We start from the raw sequence: 24428 nt of genomic DNA on the forward strand, positions 1-24428 counted from the left end.
ACCACAGTCCAGAAACAAGTACTCTCCTCCATCATGGCAAGGGACTTCCAGGAGATCAGAGAAAATATTTCAAGGACATTCTCAGGCAGGTGGTTTTGAAATTAGTTCAATTTGTTTGCAACTTGCAGTTTTTTTTTTACAGTTGTTATTTTAAGTTCCATCTTTTCCTATAATAAACTTTCTGACATGTCACGACACAATATTTTCACTTAACACCTGAAGCAAACATGAGGCATCATTATAGCTGCACATTAAAACACAAACCCTTGTGGGGTATTTGCCAGTAATGGTCAAAAGCAACTGTTTTGGCTTGGGGCTCCATCAGTTTTCAGTTGGGTTTACTGGATGCTCTGCTTATAAGGCCACCCCCCTTTCTGGTACCCAGTCCCTTTTGTGTTTTCTGGATCCTTGACTTCCTGACCAACAGACCACAATCAGTAAGGATAGGCAGCAACACCTCCGCCATGATTATTCTCAACTGCTGCTCCACAAGGCTGTGTCCTCAGCCCCCCTACTCTACTCCCTATGCACTCATGACTGTGTGGTCAGATTCTTCTCTATCTCCATCTACAAGTTTGCAGATACCACCACAGTGGGCCGTATCTCAAATAACAATGAGTCAGAGTACAGGCAGGAGATGGAGGGCTTAGTAGCATGGTGTCATGACAACAACCTTTCCCTCAATGTCAGCAAAGCAAAAGAGCTAATTGTTGACTTCAGGAAGGGGGGGACGGTGCACGTGCTTCTGTCTACATCAACGGTGCTAAGGTCGAGACAGTTGAGACCTTCAAGTTCCTATCACCAATAGCCTGTCCTGGTCCAACCACGAAGACGCCATGGCCTAGGAAGCTCACCAGTGCCTCTACTTCCTCAGGAGGCTAAAGAAATCTGGCATGTCCCCATAGGCCCTTGCCAATTTTTATCGATGCACCATAGAAAGCATCCTATCTGGATGCATCACAGCTTGGTACGGCAACTGCTCTGCCCGTGACCGCAAGAAACTGCAGAGAGTTGTGAACACAGTTCAGCAAATCACAGAAACCAGCCTTCCCTCCAATGGACTCTGTCTATACTTCTCGCTGCCTCAGTAAAGCATCCAGCATAACCAAAGACCCCACCCACCCCAGACATTCTCTCTTCTCCCCTCTGGCAGAAGATGTAAAAGCATGAAAGCGCATACCACCAAACTCAAGGACAGCTTCTACCCCGCTGTTATAAGACTATTGAATGGTTCCCTGATACGATAAGATGGACTCTTGACCTCACAATCTACCTCATTAGGACCTTGCACCTTATTGTCTACCTGCACTGCACATTCTCAGAAGCTGTTACACTTTATTCTGCATTCTGTATTGTTTTACCTTGTACTACCTCAATGCATCGTGTAATGAATTGATCAGTATGAATGATATGCAAGACAAGCTTTTCACTGTACCTCAGTACATGTGACAATAATAAACAGTTTCCAAATCCACTACCTTAAACATTCATTCCCTTCACTACAAGTGCAAAATACACTGACGTTATTCATCAGGGCTACTCCAACAGCACCTCCCAAACCCATGATTTCCACCACTAAGAAGGAAAACGACATCAGGATCACAATATTATCACCACTCAAGTTGCACGCCATCCCGAATTGGAAGTATATCACCAACCCTTTGCCACTATGTTTAAATCATGGAACTCCCTTCCAACAGCATTGTGGAAGTACTATCACCAGAAGGACTGGAGTTATTAAAGGCAGTGGCTCATCACCACCTTCTCAAAGAGAATTAAGGCTAAACAATAAATGTTGACCTTGTCAGACAAGACCAGATCCCAAAACAAAATGAATAAGACAGACAACTTTCTTGTTATTTCTTTCTCTAACACTTTATAAGCATAGTTTGTGAACAAATATTTCTCAATCAATCTCTAGCATATGATGGAATTAATTATCTATACATAGCGCCAACAATGACAAAAATAGTTGAAGACAGTCCTCGTCACTCACCCAGCAGGCTTCACAGCCATGTCCAATAAAATGCTCCTCCACTCTTGCCGACGAAACTGCCAGATCCTTGCTGTCCCATCGCGACTTCCACTAACAAACCTACTGAGAATCAAAACTTCACTTGTAATATTATAAATATTATACACAGTTTGGAAAGCAAAGAACAACATTACACAAAGAAAATAATGCCATACAACTGGCTGATAGCAAATTTACATTTCATACTCAAAAAGGGAATATTGAACTATTTCAGGGAACTGGTTAGTTTAATACCAGTGTTAGAGAGAAGCGATATAACTTTACTCAAAGGGGTCAAGGAAGTACATTAAGAAACCATAAATATTTATGTTACTTTGACCATTCAATGATTTGGTAAGAGGACAACTCTCCATTAGCCGCAAAAAGTTTGAAAATATTCTTTACACAGTTTATGGAATTCTCTACTTCAGAGTATTGAAAAAGGCCATGATCATTTCCACCAAAGAATCGATAGGTGCTTAAAAAGTGGGAATATTAAAGACAACAAAGTGATTTCTCAAGAAGTATTATGCTATGGAAGGCAGTCAAACAATGGGATTAGAGTTGGTTTCCTCTAGCAAAGGGCTTGCACGTTCTTGATGTTTCAAGGCTCTCTTTTGTGTTGTGAAATTTCTCTGTTGAGAAAAATAGCATGACAAAAACCAAAAAAACCCTGCAGATTCTGTAAATCTGAAATAAAAACAGAAAACATGAAGAAAAACTTAGCAGGTCAGGCAGCATTTGTGAAAAAAGAAACAGGGTTAACATTTCAGGTCAAAGAGATCATTCCCTTTATGATTCCTTTGTCCATTCTTCTATCTCCACTGATCACTCCCCTTCTCACAGTACATTTCTTGCAAAATCTACCCTTATCTATAATGACAAGCACCAATGCAAGCTTGAGGAACATCACCTCACCTCTCTGCACATTGCAACATTTGGAACTCAGTACAGAATTCAACTATTTCAGGTAACACACCTTCTCTGCTTGTGTAAGAACTGACCAATTCTGCTATCAGTCACCCATCTGTAATACTGACTCAGTTTTTCTCTCTCCATTGGCATGACCTGTTCTGCTTGGTACTTTCTCTGCAGTTCCAAATTTCACAGCATTTACACGTTGATTGTTTGTGTTCAACACAGCAACCCTAGCCTCACCCGAAAGAGATATCTCTACAACTTAAAACTTGTTTCTTCCCCTTTTCCCAATTCTGTCAAGGAATTTTTGACCTGAAACATCAACTCTGTTTCTCTTTCCACAGATGTGGCCTGACCTGCTGAGCATTTCCTTTTTCTAAAACAGATCCAATAGCTGATGGACCAATTTCAATGAGGTATTAATACCATTTCACTGAGCTATCAATTTACATTTTTAGAAGTTTGAAGTACAAGATGATTGAAGTTCACTTGACCAGGTAATAAATAATTTGTTAACAGACAATTCAAGGGTCTAACAAACAGAAAAACTGAAACTAGCATGTTTATCCTTACCTGTCACTTGTGTTGGAAAACTGAATACTGTCAACTTTGTCCTAATAAAAATATAAAGAGGAGCTAAAATTAGCTGACTTTATTCATTTTTTCCTTTCTAAATTAAGCATCTATATTTTTTTAAATCAGTACACAAGTCATATTTTCAATTTTACAAACAAGTAAACATAATGCACAAGTATTCCAATGCAATAAGAGCATCAGTTACCTCTCAGCATTCCCTCTGTGCCTGCCATGCCCTCCTCATTAGAATTTTATCGTGTTGAGTAACCTGCAAATAACTTTACTGAGACCCAAGTAGACTGATTCATCTCTTGACTAGAAGAAACTTCAAGTCCCCCACATTCTCACAGCTTTGAATGAAGCCACAGAGATTCCATTACCACAATGTAGGTTTAGCAATACAACTCTCTACAGATCATCTCCAGGGATATACTAAGATTCTGAATATTTTCTTCACAGCCCTCCCTAGAATTTTCATTCTTAATGAATGAATGTTTTTCTTTGTTTTTAATCATTCCTACAACAAAATATACAAGCTATAACCCTATTTGTCAATATTACATCAACTCACTTCCACTCAAACTGCTTATACAAATCCAGCCTTGGTAAATATTTAACTTTTGGTTGTTTTCTATGCAAGTGGACAAGACTGGGCCATTAGACCCAGTGGCAGATCATACCTGACTCTGTCATAAGAACCGATGGTAAAATCGGCATAAATGTTAAGAATGGGGGAAGAAGAAAGAGGCATAGGGAGAATGGGGAACATGGTGATTGTGGAAGAGGAGAAAAGGAAGAGAGTGTAGAGTGAGGAAAGAAGGGAAGAAAGCTGGAAAAAGAGGAAAGGGCCAAAGGAAGAAGAGGCAAGTCACTTATGCTTCACTTCACCACATGAAGCTCCATAAAACTCAGTTAAACTATCGACAGTCAAGTGAATTTAATCTAAATCATGTGGTTCACCAAGATTACATATTAGTTTTAAGCATTTAATTTATCACATTATCCAAAGTCAAATTTGAATTCATGAAACTTAACTTCTGCTGAAGAGTCTATCATACGTGCAAACTCCTTCTCCCCAGTGACTTTGTAGAGCTAGCATTCAACAAATGTTAAGTCACAATTCTTTCAAGATCCATCTGACAACCATGCCAACAATAACCAATGAAACATGCTAGAGAAAATTTCCCCAGTGGCTTTCCTCATTAACAGAACCAGATCAAAGAGCTTCCAATGTAACTTGCTATTGAATGCATCAGCCTTCACTGCAATTTTAATATATTATAGATTACTGCTTGCATTAGGGATTAGTAGTAGTCATTGGCTTTCTTGTTATAAGGATATAGGCAGAACAATTTCAAAATTAGTTATCAAATGCAACTTGGAAATGTAGTAAATAATAAGCAGGATTGAAGTGGGCAAACATATAGCAACTACAATTTCATGTGGAGCAATGGGGGACAACTTGCTTTCAGAAAAATACAGTACTTCATTTGAAGATTGCACAAATTCACAAATCTTTTGAATGTTGAAAGGCAGGGCACAGGAATTCTTGCCTTTGCAAACAGGGAGGGTTAATTAAACCAAAAACATGGTGGTCAACCCAAACCTTGACAAATTACTTCTGAGATCTCTGCTGAAATATTGTTTTTAATTCTGAGTACCACACTTGAAGAAGAATGAGGAAGTCTTGTTGAGTGTTTACTCAAGAGATGGCTTACCAGGACAATACAAGGAATGAGAAACTTCAGAAATATCGAGAAACTAAGATTATTCTCCCCAGAATAGATAAGGTCATGCAGAAACTTGAATATAGGCATTAAAGATGATGATAGATTTTGATTGAGCAAGCAGAGAGCAACTGTTCTTTTTGGCAAGAGGGCATCAACCAGATGCCAAAGATAAATTGGCAAAAGATTTAGAAGGATAATTAGGATATACATTTTCACATAGAGGAATGTAAAAGATTTAGATTGTACTAACTGAAAGGGTGGCAAAAACAGATCCCATTGGAAGTTTCAAAAGATAATTAGGCATCTCTCTTATCTTAGGCATGTACTTAAAGAAGGATAACATTGACCATTATAGGGAAAAGGCTGGAATTCATCCAAGAATTACACAGCTCAGTGAAAATAAAAGCACGAGGCACCAAATGGCTCACCTTAGTGATTCCTTGCGTTTAACACATTATAATTTTAACATTTATAATCTTTTATAGTTACACATTTTTTTGTTTTGTTATTCCACATTACCTTGTTGCTTCATGGAAAATAAACTATATTTTAGTTTTTGAAAAAAAGACTTACAGTATGAAATTCCAACTCTGAAATTTTCTCAGGTTGCCCTGAACCAAAATAGTAAACTCGAATAATGTGATCCGTGCTCCCTGTTGCCAAAAACATTCCGCCTGTAAAGGAAGAGAGACAAATGTCAGCATTTACTGTATCCAAAAGTAAATTCTTTTGATTATCATCTTTCACACAATATAAACAGTAACAGAAACAACCAGTTTGCTTTGCCTTTTACCTGCAATTTAATCAGGTAAAAGGCAAGCAGCTCATAAAAATAATCCTGATCACACTTTTCATTCCCTTTTCTTTCCTAATTTAATCTTGGATGTTGATCATGGTTTATGTGGGAATCATTAAACCTAGAAGAGATGACGGTAGCCTAAATAACTTCCACTTCTAAATATCTTGGCCAAGGTTGTGTACAAATAATGAGTCCAGGATTTACAGTAGCCAATTAAGCCATCATCTTTGGAGTAGTAAACAACAAAGTTGTGAAGAACCAAGAGAGAGACCTGGATTGAAGATAGCAGGGAAAGCATGCTGCAATTAATATGACCAACGCTATGACAGGTTGTGTTACATTAAAGGTCTCATTCTACTTCATCTCTACTGGTATTAAAGGGAAATCATCAGCCTTCTTATCAAATCCTGTTCTTTCTCATCCAACCAGTTTATTTAAGTAACCATCCTCTTCCCAACTCTGCCACTACAGCAGTAAAAAATTCTCAGGGTTTGAAATTAATGGTAAAAGGTTTGATGAAATAATGCAGCTATTTTACAGTGTCACTTCAAAAAATCATCCAACAGTTTGCTCTACATTCTTTCCTCTTGTGCAGTCTGACCTCATATGCAATTTAAAAAGTTGTTGGCCTTCAAAATGAAAACACTTTGTGCTTGGGGATAAAAATGGAATTGATTTCTGCATCATACTCTCAGAAATGTAGAAAATCAATAATGGCAAACTGTACAAACAGAAAAAAAGTTTCAAGATAAAGCCTGTTTCCTAAAGCAACAAATAATCTGCTGGAGGAACTCAGTGGGTTGAGCAGCATCTGTGGGTGCAAAGGAATCGTCAAAGTTTCAGGTCAAATCCCTGCATCATGAACTCTGACCCAAATTGTCAACAATTCCTCCCCACCCCCCACCCCCACTGCTTGGCCCGCTGAGTTCCTCCAGCAGATTGTTTGTTGCTACAGATTCCAGCATCTGCAGTCTCATTTGTTTATAAGATGACATTAAATGTAAATGTACAAATGTATGGAGCTGCAGTCTCTGAATACATTTGCATTTTCAGTCTGTCACCTTTACACTGCAATTTATTAGATATTTACATTCATCTTAGATTCATAGAGAGAGTCAGACAGCAGGGAAACAGACCCTTTGACCATCAAGCACCCACTTACACAAATCCCACTTTATTCTCCCTACATTCCCATCAATTTCCCCAAGATTCCCTACACACCAGGAGCAACTTAAAATGACCAAATAATCTCCCAACACACACATCTTTGGGATGCAGGAGCACCCGGAGGAAACTGACACAGTTACAGGGAAAATGAGCAAACTCCACACATAAAGCAGAGGTCAGGATTGAACCCAGATTGGTGGAGCGGTGAGGCAACAGCTCCAATAGATGCACAACTGTGTCCCTCTTGGCAGGCTACAATGACTACCAATTTTATTATAATTTAAATTTCTGATAAACTCATTTATGGGTAAGCAGTCTAATTTTGATTGGTTGCTTTCTTTCTTCCTGGGCACAGGTGAGATCTGACAGAGCAGATGCTCGGATCTATTGGTTAGGTGGATATTCTTCCTGGCTTCAGAATCTCTGATGTGGCATGTTTCAATTGGACTGCTATTAATTAGTTTGCACCATGTCAAATGATCTTGAGGAATCAGTTCTCAGATATCAATGTCACAAAGCTTCATTGCTGACTAAGGAAGTACCCTGATGTTTGTTCCAGATAGACTGATTTCCCTTCCTGGTGTACAGAAGGATGACAGAAACATCTTTATTATCTGGATAATGTTTTTTCCTTCATTCTACATCTGCTTGAACAGGATTGTCAGTCATCAAATGAAGTAATTTCTACCAGTTTGACAAATGACGATGAGTCAATGAATCACTAACCAGAGAAGATTTTGAAAGATCTCATAACTCTATCAGAATCATTTGAGTTAGAAGTACTTGATCCTTTGATGTAACTGAAGTTCCCGTAGGAAAAAATATTAAACTTAAAACAAAGGGGAGTTACTGAGAATGAGCAAGAAAATGCTTAATGCTGGAAAATTAATATTTACTTAGTGTTATGGTGAACTGAGTAGGAATTGCTGAGTATGTTTTTTCATACTGGACAGGACAGAACAACAGGTTCTAAAGGAAAGCACTCAGGTGTGATTTAAGCATTATATAAAATTGTAACATGCATGGAAAAGGAACTTACAGAAAAATATTTTAATGCTGACATTCTTCTTCAAAGTCAAGACATGGAACAGGCTAACCAAGAATTTGTAAAAACCCTAGAAGCACTCTTGATGAGTGTGAAACGTAGAGAGAGGTAGGCTATCAATAAAGATTTGCAGATGACACGAAAGTCGGAAGGGTTGTGGATAGTGTAGAAGGTTGTCATAGGATATAGACAGGATGCAGAGTTGGGCAGAGAAGTGACAGATGGAGTTCAATCTGATAAGTGTGAAGTGATACACTTTGGAAGAACAAACATGAAGGCACAATACAAGGTTAATGGCAGGATTCTGAGGAGTGTGCAGGAACAGAGGGATCTTGGGGTCCATGTCCATAGATCCCTCAAAGTTGCCATGTAAATTGATAGCATGGTTAAGAAGGCGCATGGTTTGCTGGCCTTAATTAGTTGGGGGATTGAGTTCAAGATCCACAAGGTAAATTCTGGTTAGACCACACTTGGAGTATTGTGTTCAGTTCTGGTCACCTCATTACAGGAAGGATGTGGAAGCTTTAGAGAGGGTGCAGAGGAGATTTACCAGATGCTGCTTGGATTAGAGAACATGTCTAATGAGGAAAGGTTGAGCGAGCTAGGGCTTTTCTCTTTGGAGCGATGTAGGATGAGAGGTGACTTGATAGGGGTGTATATGATTATGAGGGGCATAGATAGAGTGGACAGTCAGCATCTTTTCCCCAGGGTGGCAATGGTCAATACCAGAGGAAATCTGTTTAAGGTCAGAAGAGGAGTGTTCAGGTGAGATGTCAGAGGTAGGTTCTTTACACAGAGAGTGGTGGGTGCCTGGAACGCACTGCCAGGAGTGGTTGTAGAGGCTGAAACAACAGGGATGTTTAAAAGGATCTTAGAAATAAGAAAAATGGAAAGTTATGGGCTGTGCAGGAGGGAAGGGTTAGATTCATCATGGAGGAGGTGTTCATATAGTCCAGCACAACATTGTGAGCCAAAGGGCCCGTATTGTGCTGTACTGTTCTATGTATTAGTGGGGGAGGCATTAGCCACATATTAACCATAAATCACTAGCCTCTGATCTATTCTCAATGTCGCTCTAAGTTGTATTTAAATGTTAATGCTAGAAATTCCAGTCTCAAAATATGACACAGTAAGGAATTGCAAAAATAACATAGCCATGGGTATGATGGGACACTTTGTTAAATGTAAAGAGACCCATCAGACCAGGTTGAGAGAGAGGATCTGCCAGCTCAGTCCTGAGAGGGTTCAAGGAAGTGGTCAGCATAAGAACAGAAATCCACATTGAAGCCTTGAAGGCCAAGAACACAGCTAAGATTGAGAAGCAACATGTGAATGGACCATAAACAATAGCCAGGTGGGCTGACAACAGTCATCAGTTAAGCTATGTATAACTGAGTTAGGTATGAACTGAGAATGGACAAATGGGCTAGCAGCATAGCTGCAATACATGTGGGAATGAAGTAATCTGGTACAACAGAAACACTGAGATAACAAGAGAGGCCCTCTTTCTCAGTATAATGTGCAGTGCAATGGAATGGGCCAAGTGGTTACGTATCCACGAGGAGCATAAATGGTCATTTGCATCCAATCAAACATCAATCATCGTCATCAGGGAGATTCTCATTCGAACTGAGACACAAGAGACTGCAGATGCTGGAATCTGGAGCAAAAAACAAATTGCTGGAGGAACTCGGAAGGTCAGACAGTATTGGTGGATGCATCATGTTAACAGCAAGCAGAAGAGAGATAGCTAGTATAAACAGGAAAAAAGCACAAACTAGAAGAACAGTGCCTCGTATTCTACCCCGATAGTATAGGACCCAATGGTACAAACATTGACTGCTCCAATTTCAGGTAACCTGCACCTCCTGTGTTCCTTTCTCTCTCCTTCTGATCAACCCAGGTTCTCTCACCTCACCCCTTCTTTCCAAAACTGTCCTCCCACCCTCAGCCACCTGTTACCCAGCTGTTTTCCCCCTCCCCCACTGGTTCCATCTGCCCATCATCCCTCCCTTATCCGGTACTACATCACCTTCCTTACTTACCAGACTCCAAAATTTGTTGCCCTTTGTTGTGCCTACATCACCTTCCAACCTGTCTCTACCTTCACTCTCCCCTCCCTGGCTCTATCTGCCCATCATCCCCCTCCTCACTTGGTTCCACCTATCACCTGCCAGCTCCTGCCTCACCACCCCCTCACCTCTTTATACTGGCTACCTCCCCCTTTACACTCTAGGTGCTGATGCAGAGTCTCAACTCAAAACATCAACTATCCCTCTGCCTCCACAGATTTTGCCTGACCCACCACATTCCTCCAGTCTTTTGCTTCTCATTAGAACTCTTCTGTATTCTTGTATCATATTTCAAATAAAAACTTGTTACATCTCCAAGTGGTGTTACTCCAAACAATGGGTACAGTAGCATAGGGGGAAAGTTACAAGACCAGCAGGCTGATTTCTGGACCACTGATACACGAGTTCAAATCGCACTCTGGCAGCTGGGGGAATCTAAATAATTAAATGAATCTGAAATTTTTTTAAATATCTAATACAGGAAAAACTCCAATAATCCGTAATCCAATCATTCAGAAATCATGATGGTTCAGTATCTGGTTCATCAGGTAATGTTTGCCACATTCCCCATCTGCTCGTCGGGGACCCTGGTTCCCACATTCCCTATCCACTCACTGGAGCCCCTGTTCCCACATTCCCTGTCCACTCACTGGGGCCCCTGTTCCAGCATTTCCTTGAAATTCAGCTCTAATGTTGGCTGCACTCCCTTGAAACCTACCTCGTTCCCTTTTCTCTCACTTCCCCCACCTTGTTGTTCTGACTTCTACCCTCTTCCTTTCCAGTCCTGATGAAGGGTCTCGACCCAAGACGTTGACTGTTTATTTCCCTGCAATAGATGCTGCCTGAACCCGCTGAGTTCCTCCAGCATTTTAGAACATAGAACATAGAACATTACAGCACAGTACAGGCCCTTTGGCCCACAATGTTGTGCCAACGTTTTATTCTGCACTATTATCTACCTAACCCTTCCCTCCCACATAGCCCTCCATTTTTCTATCATTCACGTGGCTGTCTAAGAGTCTCTTAAATGTCCCTAATGTATCTGCCCCCACAACCTCTGCCGACAGTGCGTTCCACGTACCCACCACTCTCTATGTAAAAAAACTTACCTCTGACATCCCCCTTATTCCTCCAATCACCTTAAAATTATGGCCCCTCGTGTCAGCCATTTTTGCCCTGGGAAAAAGTCTCTGACTGTTCACTTGATCTATGCCTCTTATCATCTTGTACACGTCTATCAAGTCACCTCCCATCCTCCTCCTCTCCAAAGAGAAATGCCCTAGCTCACTCAACCTATCCTCATAAGACATGCTCTCCAATCCAAGTAGCATCCTGGTAAATCTCCTCTGCACCCTCTCTAGCTTCCCATAATGAGGCGACCAGAACTGAACACAATACTCCGTGTGATCTAATATGTATTACTCCCTTTTCTGCATTCCCTTTAAACTTACCAGATTAACTGAAATGCTACTGTGTAACATTTTAAAAACTAGTTAATTACAAGTGTGTTGGGATATTAACAAAATGACACCCAATAGGCTGGACAGTCTGCTAGTCTGGCACCAGCAAATTCCCAAGCATGTCAGATTAACAGTTTTACTGTAAACACAAAAATCTCATAAAAATCTATCTGGCTCATTAACATTCTTCAGGGTAGGGGATCTGCCACCCAAATCCAGTCTGCACGATGTATGCAATTCCAGCCTGTGATTGACTCTTAGCTGCCTCCTCAGTTCAGGGGCAATTAGGGATGGACGATAAATGCCAACATTTCCAACAATATCCACATCCTGCAAACAATTACATTCTGTAACATAAGAGACTTCAGAATCTTTTTTTGGAAATAAATGGCATTTCTCATTTTATGAGTGAAGGTATAGGAGAAAAATGACAGTGCATGAAAGTTCAATAACATGAAAAATTAGATAAATTCCAAACAACACACTGCTTGGAACAAAGACATCAAGTTGATGCCAATGTTGCTGTTTCAGCCCTTAGCTTACAAAAGCAACAATCTGGATTGCTGTTTCAGAACTCTGACAGATTACCCTCCCCTTTATTGTCAATCCATCACATTGATTTAATTTCAAGCCTTAGAATCTACTTCTCCATGATACATGGATGACATGTGGAATCCAACGTTCAAACATTCTCAAACAGCAAAAATGTGCAAAGTCGAGACGACACAATGAGAAGCCTTAGCTTCAATTCTATTGCGAGTAGTCTTGTGCATCAATAATAAAAGTGGGGCTATGGTAGGACAATAGTGAGGTTACTGGACTAGTATTAAAATGCTTAGTCTGTTGATTCAAAGACAGCAATATTTAGAATTTTAATTCAAGTAATTAATTATACCTGGAATAAAAAACTGGTATCTGTAATGGTAAAAACAAAAGTACTGAATTGTTGTAAAAGTCCATCTGGCTCATTGATCAAGAAATGACATCTGCTGTCTTTATTAGTATGGCCCATACGCGAGCAAAGAGTCACAGCAAAATGGAAGACTCCTAAATGAATTTGAAATGGTCTAGCAAACCATCCCAGGGTAATTTGGAAATAGCAATATACTCTGGCCCAGCCAGTGACATGTACATCTTGAGCAAATATATAACAAATAAAACCAATATCTATATTGTGCATTTAATGTGGGAAAGCACTCCTAAAGTTGTGAATATTATCCCTGTTCTTCTTCACTCTATAGAAGCTATGTCCACAATACTAAGAAATTATGGACACATGAATGTGCATTTTTCTTTCCAACTATGTGAGATCCATCAATTATCACATTGTCTGCCCTTGCATTTCCAGATATAAAATGCCTACGTCAACATCACTTTGCCTCACCCATACTTCAACTTTCAATCTTAGAGTACATCAGCAGATTCAGGTATTGAAATGTATCCAAAAACTATCAAATTTTTAATGGATAACTCACTGCATTCAGCTTACTTCCAACTAGACTTGGGTGTCTTAGAACAGAGAACGTTACAGCACAGTACAGGCCCTTTGGCCCACAATGTTGTGCCAATATTTTATCCTGCTCTAAGATCTAGCTAACCCTTCCCTCTCACATAGCCCTCCATTTCTCTATCATTCATGTGTCTAAGAGTCTCTTAAATATCCCTAATGTATCTGCCCCACAATCTCTGCCGGCAGTGCATTCCACACACCCACCATTCTCTGTAAAAAAAAACTTACCCCTGACATCCCCTTATAACTTCCTCCAATCACCTTAAAATTATGCCCCCTCATGTCAGCCATTGTCGCCCTGGTCTTAGTGTTAGTATTGTCTTAGTATTTGTTTTCCACAAGTTTACGTAGACTGGAATCATAATCAACAGAGGAGATTCTGACTCTGCTGAATGCCAGCTCATTTTTGTTTTAAAACCAAACTAGTTATCATACACTATTCTCCAAGTAGCTAATTTCCATGTTTTGCATGCATCAAGTTAACAACAAGCAAAAAGAATAAATATTGAAATCTCATCAATATTACACAGAAATATTGTATGTGGAAAACCAGAATAGGGATTGGTAAGTGGATATTTTTGTTTGATTTGGGCGTCGGGAGAGTGAGGGTGGAAGGGACAAATCACAGGCATCTCTTGCAATATTCCATAACTTGTGTAATTAGCCTCATCAAATGTAAAATTAAAGTACTTGAGGATCTACTATTTACAGAATCAACTGTTCATGCAGCCAATAAACTCTATGCTCTGAACAGCTTTTCTTTTTAAATATGCACTTTCTGAATTATGCAGCCATATTAATTTGAAATCTACATTCCTGTTGAAATTTAAAATAATTACCACCACCAAAAATTTTAAATATTAAAACTGACAGATGTCACTTACCAGCACTGAAAGAAGAACAGATCATTTGGACCCCTGGCCTTGGACGCTCAGTAAATTTAATTGGCCGATGACTGTAATAAAAATAGAACAACATTAAGAAATGATTGTAATTACTCTGGTCTTCAACAGCTGTTAAAAACTGAAGCATTTCACTTTTAGGTTGGTGTGCACTTTCTCTCTTCCTGGAGGTTAATATTATTAAAACTAGAAGCTGACACAGGCAGCAATAATTAGTATGGACTGACTCAGGAGATTTTTTATGTAAATTTGACATTGACTTTAACATGCTCACACATTACAATAATTATTATGCTGTAGAAGTAGGACACCATGAAACTAATGTCAGAATGGCCTCCTGGAAATAGATCTGAAATCAAAAAGGATGCTTGGCTTAAAAAACTGTGTAACTCCTTCATAAATATGGACGTGAATGTGAACTCTTGCAGAAACAATTCAAAGATAAAAGCCACATTACTAGCAAGAGAATGTATCTCCCTTAATTAACCATGGAAGCACAATAAGATACCATAAAAAAACCATGCTAACCATTACAGCAAACAATAGGATATAAATATGACAGCCTGCAATAATGATAGCGAGCATTGCAATGGGAAATTGATCCAAGCTTGTTGCCTGCAATGCAGACACAGCACCAACATAGTGCCTCCTACTCATTTCAATGATTCCAGCCAGGGCTAAGCATTTAACTGGTTATATCAGCAGGGAACTAAAATTGTGGATGACCAGCTCCATTTAAACCTAGCCAGCAACATGAGGCTAGCCACTACCACATGGTAATGGTAGGGGTGGGGGGGATATGGTGGATACAGAACTGATGTAGACTGTGGCTGGAGCAATTTGTGGCTGTCAAAAGGGAAGTAAATATGACACAGAAACATTGATGCAACATGGAGAGAACACATTTTATGGCTTTCAGAAATTGGAAATGTTAGTGGGAGCAGAAAATTAATGTCTTCTGATATCAGAAGAGCAGGAGGTCCAGCAAACACATGCAGAGCAGGCAGTGGGAGCAGACAGCTGCAGAGTTCAAGGGCAGAAGTGCACGTCCATTAACTTAGATATGGCATTACAAAAGTTCACTGACCTTGCACAGGTGTTCAAGGTCAGTGAATGTAACAAAAATGCTTTATTCTACCACCTGCACCCTAAGCCTCAGAAACTGCTGACTTCCCCATTAATCACCAACAAATAATGTTATGTAGAAGTCATAAAAATTCCCTTCAGCCTTTATCACATTGTTCCCTGAAAATCTGTGCACGTGAAGCAAGTACTGTGATACCAACCTTTGTAATATCATACCAACTAGGCTGAAAAAAATCAACCATCAACCAATCCATTCAAATGGCTGGTGGGCTGGGAGGTTTGCATCTCTTTCCTGCTGCTGATTGTATGTCCAGTTATGAAGGGGTAAGAGAGGGCACTAGTTGAGATGCTGAACTCCAAAACAGCTGCTTTTATCATATCAGTACTATACGGTGCCCAAGGTTACAATCTGCCTGCTTAGCTCACTTCCATGGGTGTTCACTACTTGTGCATTAACATCTTTGCCAATATGGTATCTGAATAATTCTTTCCACAAAGATCCTTGTGCACCAAACTCAGTACTTTATAAATGCACAAAAAAGTTGCCAATGAGTCAAATTTCACCTGAAAGTCTGGGATAAAACTAAAATCTATAGGTATTATCAAATTTTCAAAAAATATATCTTACCTATATACATCAGTGCACTGAATGCAAATATTTTTAGCCTCTTCAACTGAAACTTCAATTTAAAATGTGAGATCAAATTCCAGTGCCTGAGAATTATACTTCAAGTGAAACCTAATGTTTTTAGGGACGACCCTGCTCTAGACAGAGCAACTTCAGTGTTTCTAATGGTGTACTTTATGCATCATTGTGTATTTGAAGCAATGTCTATCAGTCGTTATTCGGAAATTATTTCCCAGCCCACAAAAGATGTTTTCATTGATAACTAAGTGATACTATGATTGTCAGATAGTGTACTCACATGTACTATTATTTTTATAGATATTTTAAAGAAAGAGGAAATTCATTGTATTATAAAATTAAATGACTTATCCATGATCTTTCTTGGCGATGGCTACTTATTCACACATGAATAGCTCCTGAGCTTGAAAATATTAAAGATTTTCATTTATTTATCATCTTTCACAACCTCGACTTTGCAAAGTGGTGTACAGCCAACCTTTGGATCGTTGTTATCACTGCTGCAATTTGTGTCTAATAAGATCCCATAAACAGCCATGTGATAATGACCAATTAATCCATGTATTTTTGGTTGAGAGATACATATATTGGCCATGAGTTAACATCTGCTCTTCAAAATGGTGCCACAAGTTCTTTTATATCCACCTGATTAAAAATGACTTGGTGGGGAAACTAACATTTCACCTACGTGAGAGGATGTGCCCCTCAGTATTGCTTTGATGGATTTTTGTGCTCAAATCCCAGGTGAAGGAATTCAAACCACAGCTTTCTGAATTGGAGGTGAGAATGCTTTTGATGCTCATGTCTGCCATGGTTCAACGGAACAAATCTCAGAGACTATTCATTTAATCACTACTTCCACAAAAAGGCTCCAAACTGATTTGTGGAAGGACAGCCAAACAACAGTGTAAACAACAGAAGAAATGGTGCTAGTTCATTCAAACTCCCCTATAATAGCTTCAAAAGCCATCAGAAAGCAAGACACTTGACACTAAGTTAAATCCATGCATCAATCTCCCTGCATTCTTTTATTATTTTGCTTTGTATCAGGACAATAACATAGCAACATCTAACGAAGTGGAAAAGAGACAGTGTGTTCAGTGCCACTCTGAACAAACCAGTTAACAATAAGTGTACATTTAGAATCCACAACTTGCATTCATATAAGCACTTCTAATATAGTAAAGTATCCAAGGCCTGAAATCTGTAACATCAGCTTGGTGAGAAACAAAAGATTAGAGATATTCACATTCAGATAAACAGGGTATCACTGTTTTCCCAGCCAAGGTTATAAACATGCCCAGCAATGGCCCAAAAATATATTAAAAATAGATCAATATGTTCATAAATCAAGTCTAGTGATCAGCAGAAAAACCTTTAAAGTCCTGGTTTATTGCCCTACTAGTGGTGTAGTCCTAAGGAAACTTAAATGCTGAATTAAAAATAACATCAAGATGATTTACACAGTGGAACATGTGACAACCACGCTTAATTTCTAACATGCATGCCTTCCGGGATTTTATCTGTCACATTAGATAGAACACCCATGACCCAATCAGTCTTTCTACATTGGAGCTGAAGCTCAAAGGGGATTTTTCAGTGATATTTAATATCTAAAAAGACTGTTCTTTGACCACTGTTCAATTTGGCTATTTATTAAATTAGACAAAAGCCATTAGACACTCAAAAACAGCCTATATGGACACGAATGTTTAACAAAAGCAGCAATCAGTCAACGACATACACCTGATTTGTCCAGAAACAATTCAAGCCAGAAAGGCAAAAATGTCATTAATGTGCCAATTTGGAATGAATTTCAGAAGCAGAGTAGAAAGTAACCATTTCATACTTTCAGCTGGGTGCTGATTTCATACTTTCTACTAGGAATGAATATGTCAAGTTGGAGTATCATAATCATTTCAGCATTCAAGCAATTCATAAAAGCTGACTGGATAAGAATGGACCCCACAAAAAAAGATGGTGGGGGATCAATGTTTGACAAAATGAAATGGAGTTTTGTCAGAAAACCAAGTGCATAAAACAATGCTGCAGGTGATACATTTACATCTAGTGTTCAACGGACCTTAAATTATAAGTTATCAGACCTCCATCATAACTAACTTAAATCTGTTGATGTATGTTATACCTGTGGCTATAGCATTTATACTTAATTATTAATGTCAATTTTAACTATAAGCTAATTCTGCAATAAAAATTGTCTTCTGCAAATACCATATGAAAATAGTGTACCAAATAAAAGTAGTTACTGTTACTTCTCTGGCAAGAATGGAGTTAGTAGGTTATATTATTATTTCCAAGTTGACTGATAAGGCATAAGCAGTAAAAATCACATTCTTCAGTGATCTAAACATTTTATGGTAGTACTTAAGGAGGCTTTCTTTCAAATAAATATACTTTAGACAATTGCACAATGATCAGCTGAAAATAGGAAGAATGGAGAAATATTCCTCAATCCAAACGTGAAGAGCACATGATCATAGCAAAACATGCAGTCATGAGATAACTCTGGCAGGAAAACACATTAACCCAAATTTAATCAAGGGTTGGCATGGAAACTTTAAATTTTAATATACATATACTCTAGTCCCCTTACCCTTCAATTTTCATCTGTGAAATATTAACTAGGTCATTGTAAGAGAATGGAGAGTTCACAGCATTAGTTAAAATGGAATAGTATCCATTGCACTTAATTCATAGGAAAATAAGTCTTCATGCTCTAACATAACAGCACGGCTTCTAAGGACATGATATAATATCTTTAACTTAAAAACTGCTCAATGAAAAACAACATTCACCTTAGACCAATCATGAACCCCAAATTATGCCACTAATTGGGTTCTGCCAGAATTATAATTTCATCCCAATGAGACTTTGAATTTGAATGCATGTGTTAATTTTAGGAGGGGTCGATTTCTTATTCCATTTCATTTGAATGTATTTATCATCACCATTGATCTGATACAAATTTACAGTAATTTTTCAGGATGAAGCCAAGTTTCTATACAAACTTAGATATCGAAAAAATGCTGAGTTATTCCCTCTATAAATGATTAGTTCTTCATAAAAGCATAACCAAATATTTGCAAATTTACTAATCTCAGAATGGAAAACAAGTTATGTTTTACTGCTTTTTAATAGAATGAAGACATACTATTCTTCAAAATACTTACCATTTGACAAAAAAAAATCATTTACTAGCATGGTCTTTAAAATTATTTTTAAATCATTAATTTTGCTGCAGAATTCCCAACATGCATAATTTCCAAGATCAACTAACTTCAAGCAGCTCTCAGGACCATACGAGGTTATACACCCCACCTACCTTCTCTTCCTTCATACTCCCACCCATATCTCCCAGTTTCATATGGGGGTTTATTTTATTCCTTCACAGATTCTAAACAATTTGGGTATCAACAGCAACATTAGCATTTTATGACCATTTCTAACCACTCATGACAAGGTGAACTGCCTTCTTGAAGTTCCTGTGGTTGGAAGTGCACTTTGCTGTCGGTGTTTGGTAATCATCAGTGGACTGGGTCATTTCAGGGAACAGTTACAAGTCACCCACAGTAGTGTGAATTTGGAGTCAAACACTGGCCACAAATGATAAGGAAGGCAGATTTCCTTTCCTAAAGGAGATTTGTGAAACATATGGGGTTGTAGTCACTTGGTCACTAATACTGATACTATTTAATTTATTTCAAATGTATTCACTTGACTGAATTTAAATTGCCGTTCTGGTATTTTCAAATTTGAATGCGCCTCAACATATTTGAAACTCAAAATTAATCCAACAACAGCCACTTTTCTTTCCTTCCCAGTATCTGTGTACCTTGGAAATGTGGAAGCAATCATATTGAACTATGTCATATACATATTTATATGTATTTTAGTTTTAAATCAATATATGATATTATATATGTCAGATATATTATAGTTTCATTTTAATTTTAATTATCTATCATTCAGATTGGAGATATTTATTTTTTTAATAAAGTGGCCTGCTGTGATAAGTATTATAATTGTTTAATTCAAGCAAATGGATAGTTCAGTTTAAAGCAAACAAAAATGGCTTTGAATTAACAGAGTAACCTGAATGTTTTATTGAACACATTGGAGTGGATGGCACTGCTCACAAGTTTATGGTTCCATGGATGGCAATGAGCTAGCTGCCATGTAATGGTCAGATTGCTCCTACCTTCTGCATCTGTGAATTGCAATGTTAGGAGCAAGTCAGAAGGCCAGAAGCCACTACATCTGACTACCCACTCCGCTGCTGGGCAGAACATGAATGACCTGAGCTAAATGGTTCACATTTGTCCCTTCAGCTTTTGTGCCATCTATGGCTGGTGTATGTATTACAGCCATAGTCATTCACTCGGGTCACCAACTTACATTAATTTCACTTGGTCTTTTCAATTAATTTCTCTCAGCTATGTCTATTTTAGTAAAATCACTTTTTAAACATATTTTGTATATATTTTTAAAATAATTTAAATCTGTTTCAATTGCTTTCAAATGTTTTTATCAATAATATTTAAAAACAGATAAAAATCTTTGGACAACACAAGTTGCTAAAGGGACATTAGAGGGATAAGGACAAAGGTCTCAGGGTCCACTGCCCAAGACATAGTTGCCATTTGCAGACTGCTCAGCCTCATGGGATGGCCACAGCAGCAAGGCAGCCAGGATACTTGGACCTTTTGGGCTGCGTGAGTGGAACAGGAGGACAAGCTCGGTGGCCATTCGTAGTCAGCCAAGAGGTTGTGGGGGCAAATACATTAGAAACATTTAAGAGACTCTTAGATAGACACATCAGTGATAGAGAAATGGAGGGCTAGGTGGGAGGGAAGGGTTAGATAGATCTTAGACCACGATAAAATGTCGGCACAACATCGTGGGCCGAAGGGCCTGTACTGCACCGTAAAGTTCTTTGTTGTATGTTCTAAACAAATCCCAAATTACTTAATACTAACAAGTTTTATTTCTCAAATAAAAAGAGTACTTACTGACCTAAATTTGTACATGCCAGCATCCCACTGCCAGAAACAAATTGTGCCATCTGCCCCTGTGGAAGACAGAAACCTCAAAGAGCCAGTGCACATTGGCGAAAACTGGAAAACAGCAAAATTGAAAAGGGTTAGCATTGAGGAAGATACAATAGCATATTTAACTGTCAAGATATGAAGAAAATGTTTATGAGCTATTGATGATTATGTGGAGAGGCTATAAAGACATCTCGTTTTCTCACCACTTGCTCCACTAAGGGTCCAGATGTGGTAGTCTTCACTAACAATGTACTGGCTAATGAGGCTATCAGGGATTTTTAAAAAAACAGGAATTAAGAAAAATTGTGAAACAGGATGAAGAAACCTCTCCAAGTGACAATGGGAATAAATACATACACCTGGTGTCGTAGTGAACTGTAGAGATAAATAAGCTCTCAAGTTCTCAATCAGCGAGGTACCTTCAAGTGCAGTTACAGCACTGGGCAAAGCAACTTGAAGCCAAGACAACTTCTTTTCAAACAAAAGAAGATACAACATGTCCACAATCAATGCTGAAGACACAGACACCAAAATGTTTCCAGCATTTTCTGCTTATACTCTCCCCTTTTTGACTTAGATTGTACATTAGCAAAATTAAAACCTGAGGGACTAAAGGCATAGTTATAGCAAAAAGCAGCCTTTTTTTTAAGACTGAAAGGAAACATCCTAAAGTAAAATGAATTAATTACAGAGTTTTAGTGAGTTGAGAGTGGATCTACTCTGGGTAAAATGGAATCCAAGATTGATAGAAAAAACTGAAATGAAGGAAAAAGGATGCACAGGTGGCCAACCACAGAAATAACACACACCAGACAAGGTTGCACAGACAGGTAGATGAGAAACATTTAAACAAACAGATTACTTTTAAATTCGATTGGCTGGGAGACCAGGGATCATTGTAAATCAGTGAGAACTGGAGTGATGGACCAACAGGACTCACTGCAAGACAGCATAGAGCAGCAGAGTTTTAGACAAGCTTAAGATTACAGAAGAGGTGAATGGGGGGGTCAGTCAGAATAGCAGTGGAATAAAATAAGAGCCTCCAGATTACAAGCACACGCAGGAGGATTTGAGACACAAGAAAGTGCAGATGGTGGAATCTGGAGCAAAAAACAAACTGCTGGAAGAACTCAGTCCTGGTGCAAGGTCTCAACCCGAAACATTGACCATCCCTTTGCCTCCACAGATGCTGCTTGACCCACTGAGCTCTTCCTTCAGTTTGATTTTTTATTGCAGGAGGATGTGATTAGCTTAATGAACACGTGCAAAATTATGGCACCAGCAATGGGGAGATAACATAATTATAGATTTGGTATGGCTATGATTCAACTAGTAAGAGTGACAATCCCATCAAGCTGAAGAGTGGATCATAGGCCCAGGTGGAAGGTGAAGTAGCCAACTGCTTCAATAGCTGTAGAGAGATCCATGAGGATAAAGAGTTGCTGACCTGAAACATTAACTTAATTTCCTTCTCCACAGAATGCTGCCCGACCTGCTGAGTATTTCCAGTAGTTTCTGTTTTTATATTAATGAGTATTGCACTATACTTGCAGTATTATGAAAAACAGAAATAGGCCATTCAAAGTTAAGCAAAAACAACTTCAGCAATTAACAAATGTGCAAGTTCTAAAAGACATTCAGCATTCAGAAGGGTTAATATCTGTGCTATTTCACTTCTTCAGCTGTCTTTGCGGTAAACCACTTGTTCTAGATGTTATTTTTCTGTAAACTGCTGCTAACAGTTTACATATGCTTCCTTTTGGTGGTTTTCTCTTTCCCAGTTCTGATGTAGGGTCTTTGATCTGAAACATTAACTCTGTTTCCCTTTCCACAGACGCTTTTGAATCTACTGAGTGTTTGTTTCCAATATTGTCTGTTTTCACTTCTTTTTCATGAATTAAACTGCTTTAGCAAGTAAGAGTCAACTTTACATAGCTTCCCCCATCAGTAAAATTAAAATCCAAAGGACTAAAAGGACACTGACATCATGAAGCAGCTGTTCTTTAGATTGAAAGGAACCATTCTAAAGTAAAATTAATTACCGACAGTTTTAATGGGCTGAGCAAAAAAAGCTACTGGAGAAACTCAGCAGGTTGAGTAGCATCTGTGGGTGGGAAAGGAATTGTTGATATTTCGATTCAAGACTGTGCATCAGGACAGGTTAAAAATGGGAGTTGCTCTGGTTAAACTGGAATCAAAGATTGAAAGGGAAAACTGTAACTGAACAATGCATGACCTTTAAAGCAGAGGTAGTTCCTACCAACCAAGGTTTCAAGATGACAAGAAAGAATGAACAAGGGGAGTTTGATATACATCAGGTTAATTGTACAGGTGAGAATCAGATTGATTATAAGCAGTTCATATGTGAAGAGCAAGGAGAATACAAGTAGATGCTCAAACAACAAAAGAGGAAACCCAAAAGGCTTCTATAGGCCTGATAAGGAGGAGACCAAAATGGAAACTTACTTATGTAGGCAAAGGGAATGGCTAAAATGATAAATAAGTAGTTTGCTTAGTTTTTTACCTGGAAGAAAATAATGTGATGGCTACAGAAAAAGAGGAAGTAGTGGATATGCAGAAAGGGGTGACCATTAGTTTAAAAATACACTAGACTACCTGAGAAATACAATTTCTTTTTTATGCATGAATGGTCTGCTCTGGAATACACTCGGTAACAGGGTTGTGAAGGCTGATTCAATTATGTTCTTCAAAAGAACTGCAGGGCAAAGTGAGAGTGGGGACTAGCCGCAGTGCTACAGAGAGCAGCGTGGACTGTAAAGAGCCAAATGGTCTCTCCTTCTTCTGCTTTTGCCACATACACAGATACACAAAGGTTTCTCTTCTCCTAGCATGTCTTGTTCTTTTTGACAAAATGTAATTTGGAATTCTCTGAGCATATGAATACACGTTTACAGACACAGTTTTTTTTTAATATAAGCAGGTGGATAATCTTCTGGAACAACAAATCCATAACAAAGGTGCCCTAACTTTACAGAAGCTTCTATCTCAAAAAGTTGCTGTAACCAAACAATATGATCAAATTGAATAAACAAGAATGTTTATTATTTATTGGAAATCTAGGAAGTCTATGAGGCTCAAATTAAGGTATTTCTTTCCACAGAAGGAACGTAGGGTGATATTAGCACTGTTGTTAAATCTGCTGAAAGAAACCTACTTTGTATGACATTTATAATTTTCCATCAACTTCAAGTAGCTATATCTAAATTTATCATTGGTAACAAATAATAGTTTGTAATCATTTCAAAGCAGTTACCACACAAGCAAAAGGAAGTACTTCTATTATGAAATAAAACCTGGCTGAAATCATCATTAGAGAGTTTAGGGGCCAAAATGGAGTTGGAAAGCATGGGCTAGGATCACAAAGCTCTATAACCCATAACTGCTCAACCAGGCACAGTGCACTTAAATGGACA

General features: G+C 38.6%; 1 protein-coding gene across 2 annotated transcripts in view; it reads right to left on the reverse strand.

The window, feature by feature from the left end:
- Nucleotides 1-24428, reverse strand: part of phip (pleckstrin homology domain interacting protein) — a 158443-nt gene that overhangs the window by 67760 nt on the left and 66255 nt on the right. The window contains exons 9-13 of one of the 2 annotated variants that reach the window (XM_052024448.1): nucleotides 20960-21060; nucleotides 14176-14246; nucleotides 5812-5912; nucleotides 3506-3546; nucleotides 1997-2095 (exon numbers count right to left, since the gene is read on the reverse strand). In XM_052024448.1, the coding sequence (XP_051880408.1) occupies nucleotides 1997-2095; nucleotides 3506-3546; nucleotides 5812-5912; nucleotides 14176-14246; nucleotides 20960-21060 (413 nt within the window). Of the gene's footprint in view, nucleotides 1-1996; nucleotides 2099-3505; nucleotides 3547-5811; nucleotides 5913-14175; nucleotides 14247-20959; nucleotides 21061-24428 lie in introns of both variants that reach the window. The other variant, XM_052024446.1, reaches the window with a different exon arrangement.

Source organism: Pristis pectinata, chromosome 10, assembly GCF_009764475.1.
Source record: "Pristis pectinata isolate sPriPec2 chromosome 10, sPriPec2.1.pri, whole genome shotgun sequence".
NCBI classification, from domain to species: domain Eukaryota; kingdom Metazoa; phylum Chordata; class Chondrichthyes; order Rhinopristiformes; family Pristidae; genus Pristis; species Pristis pectinata.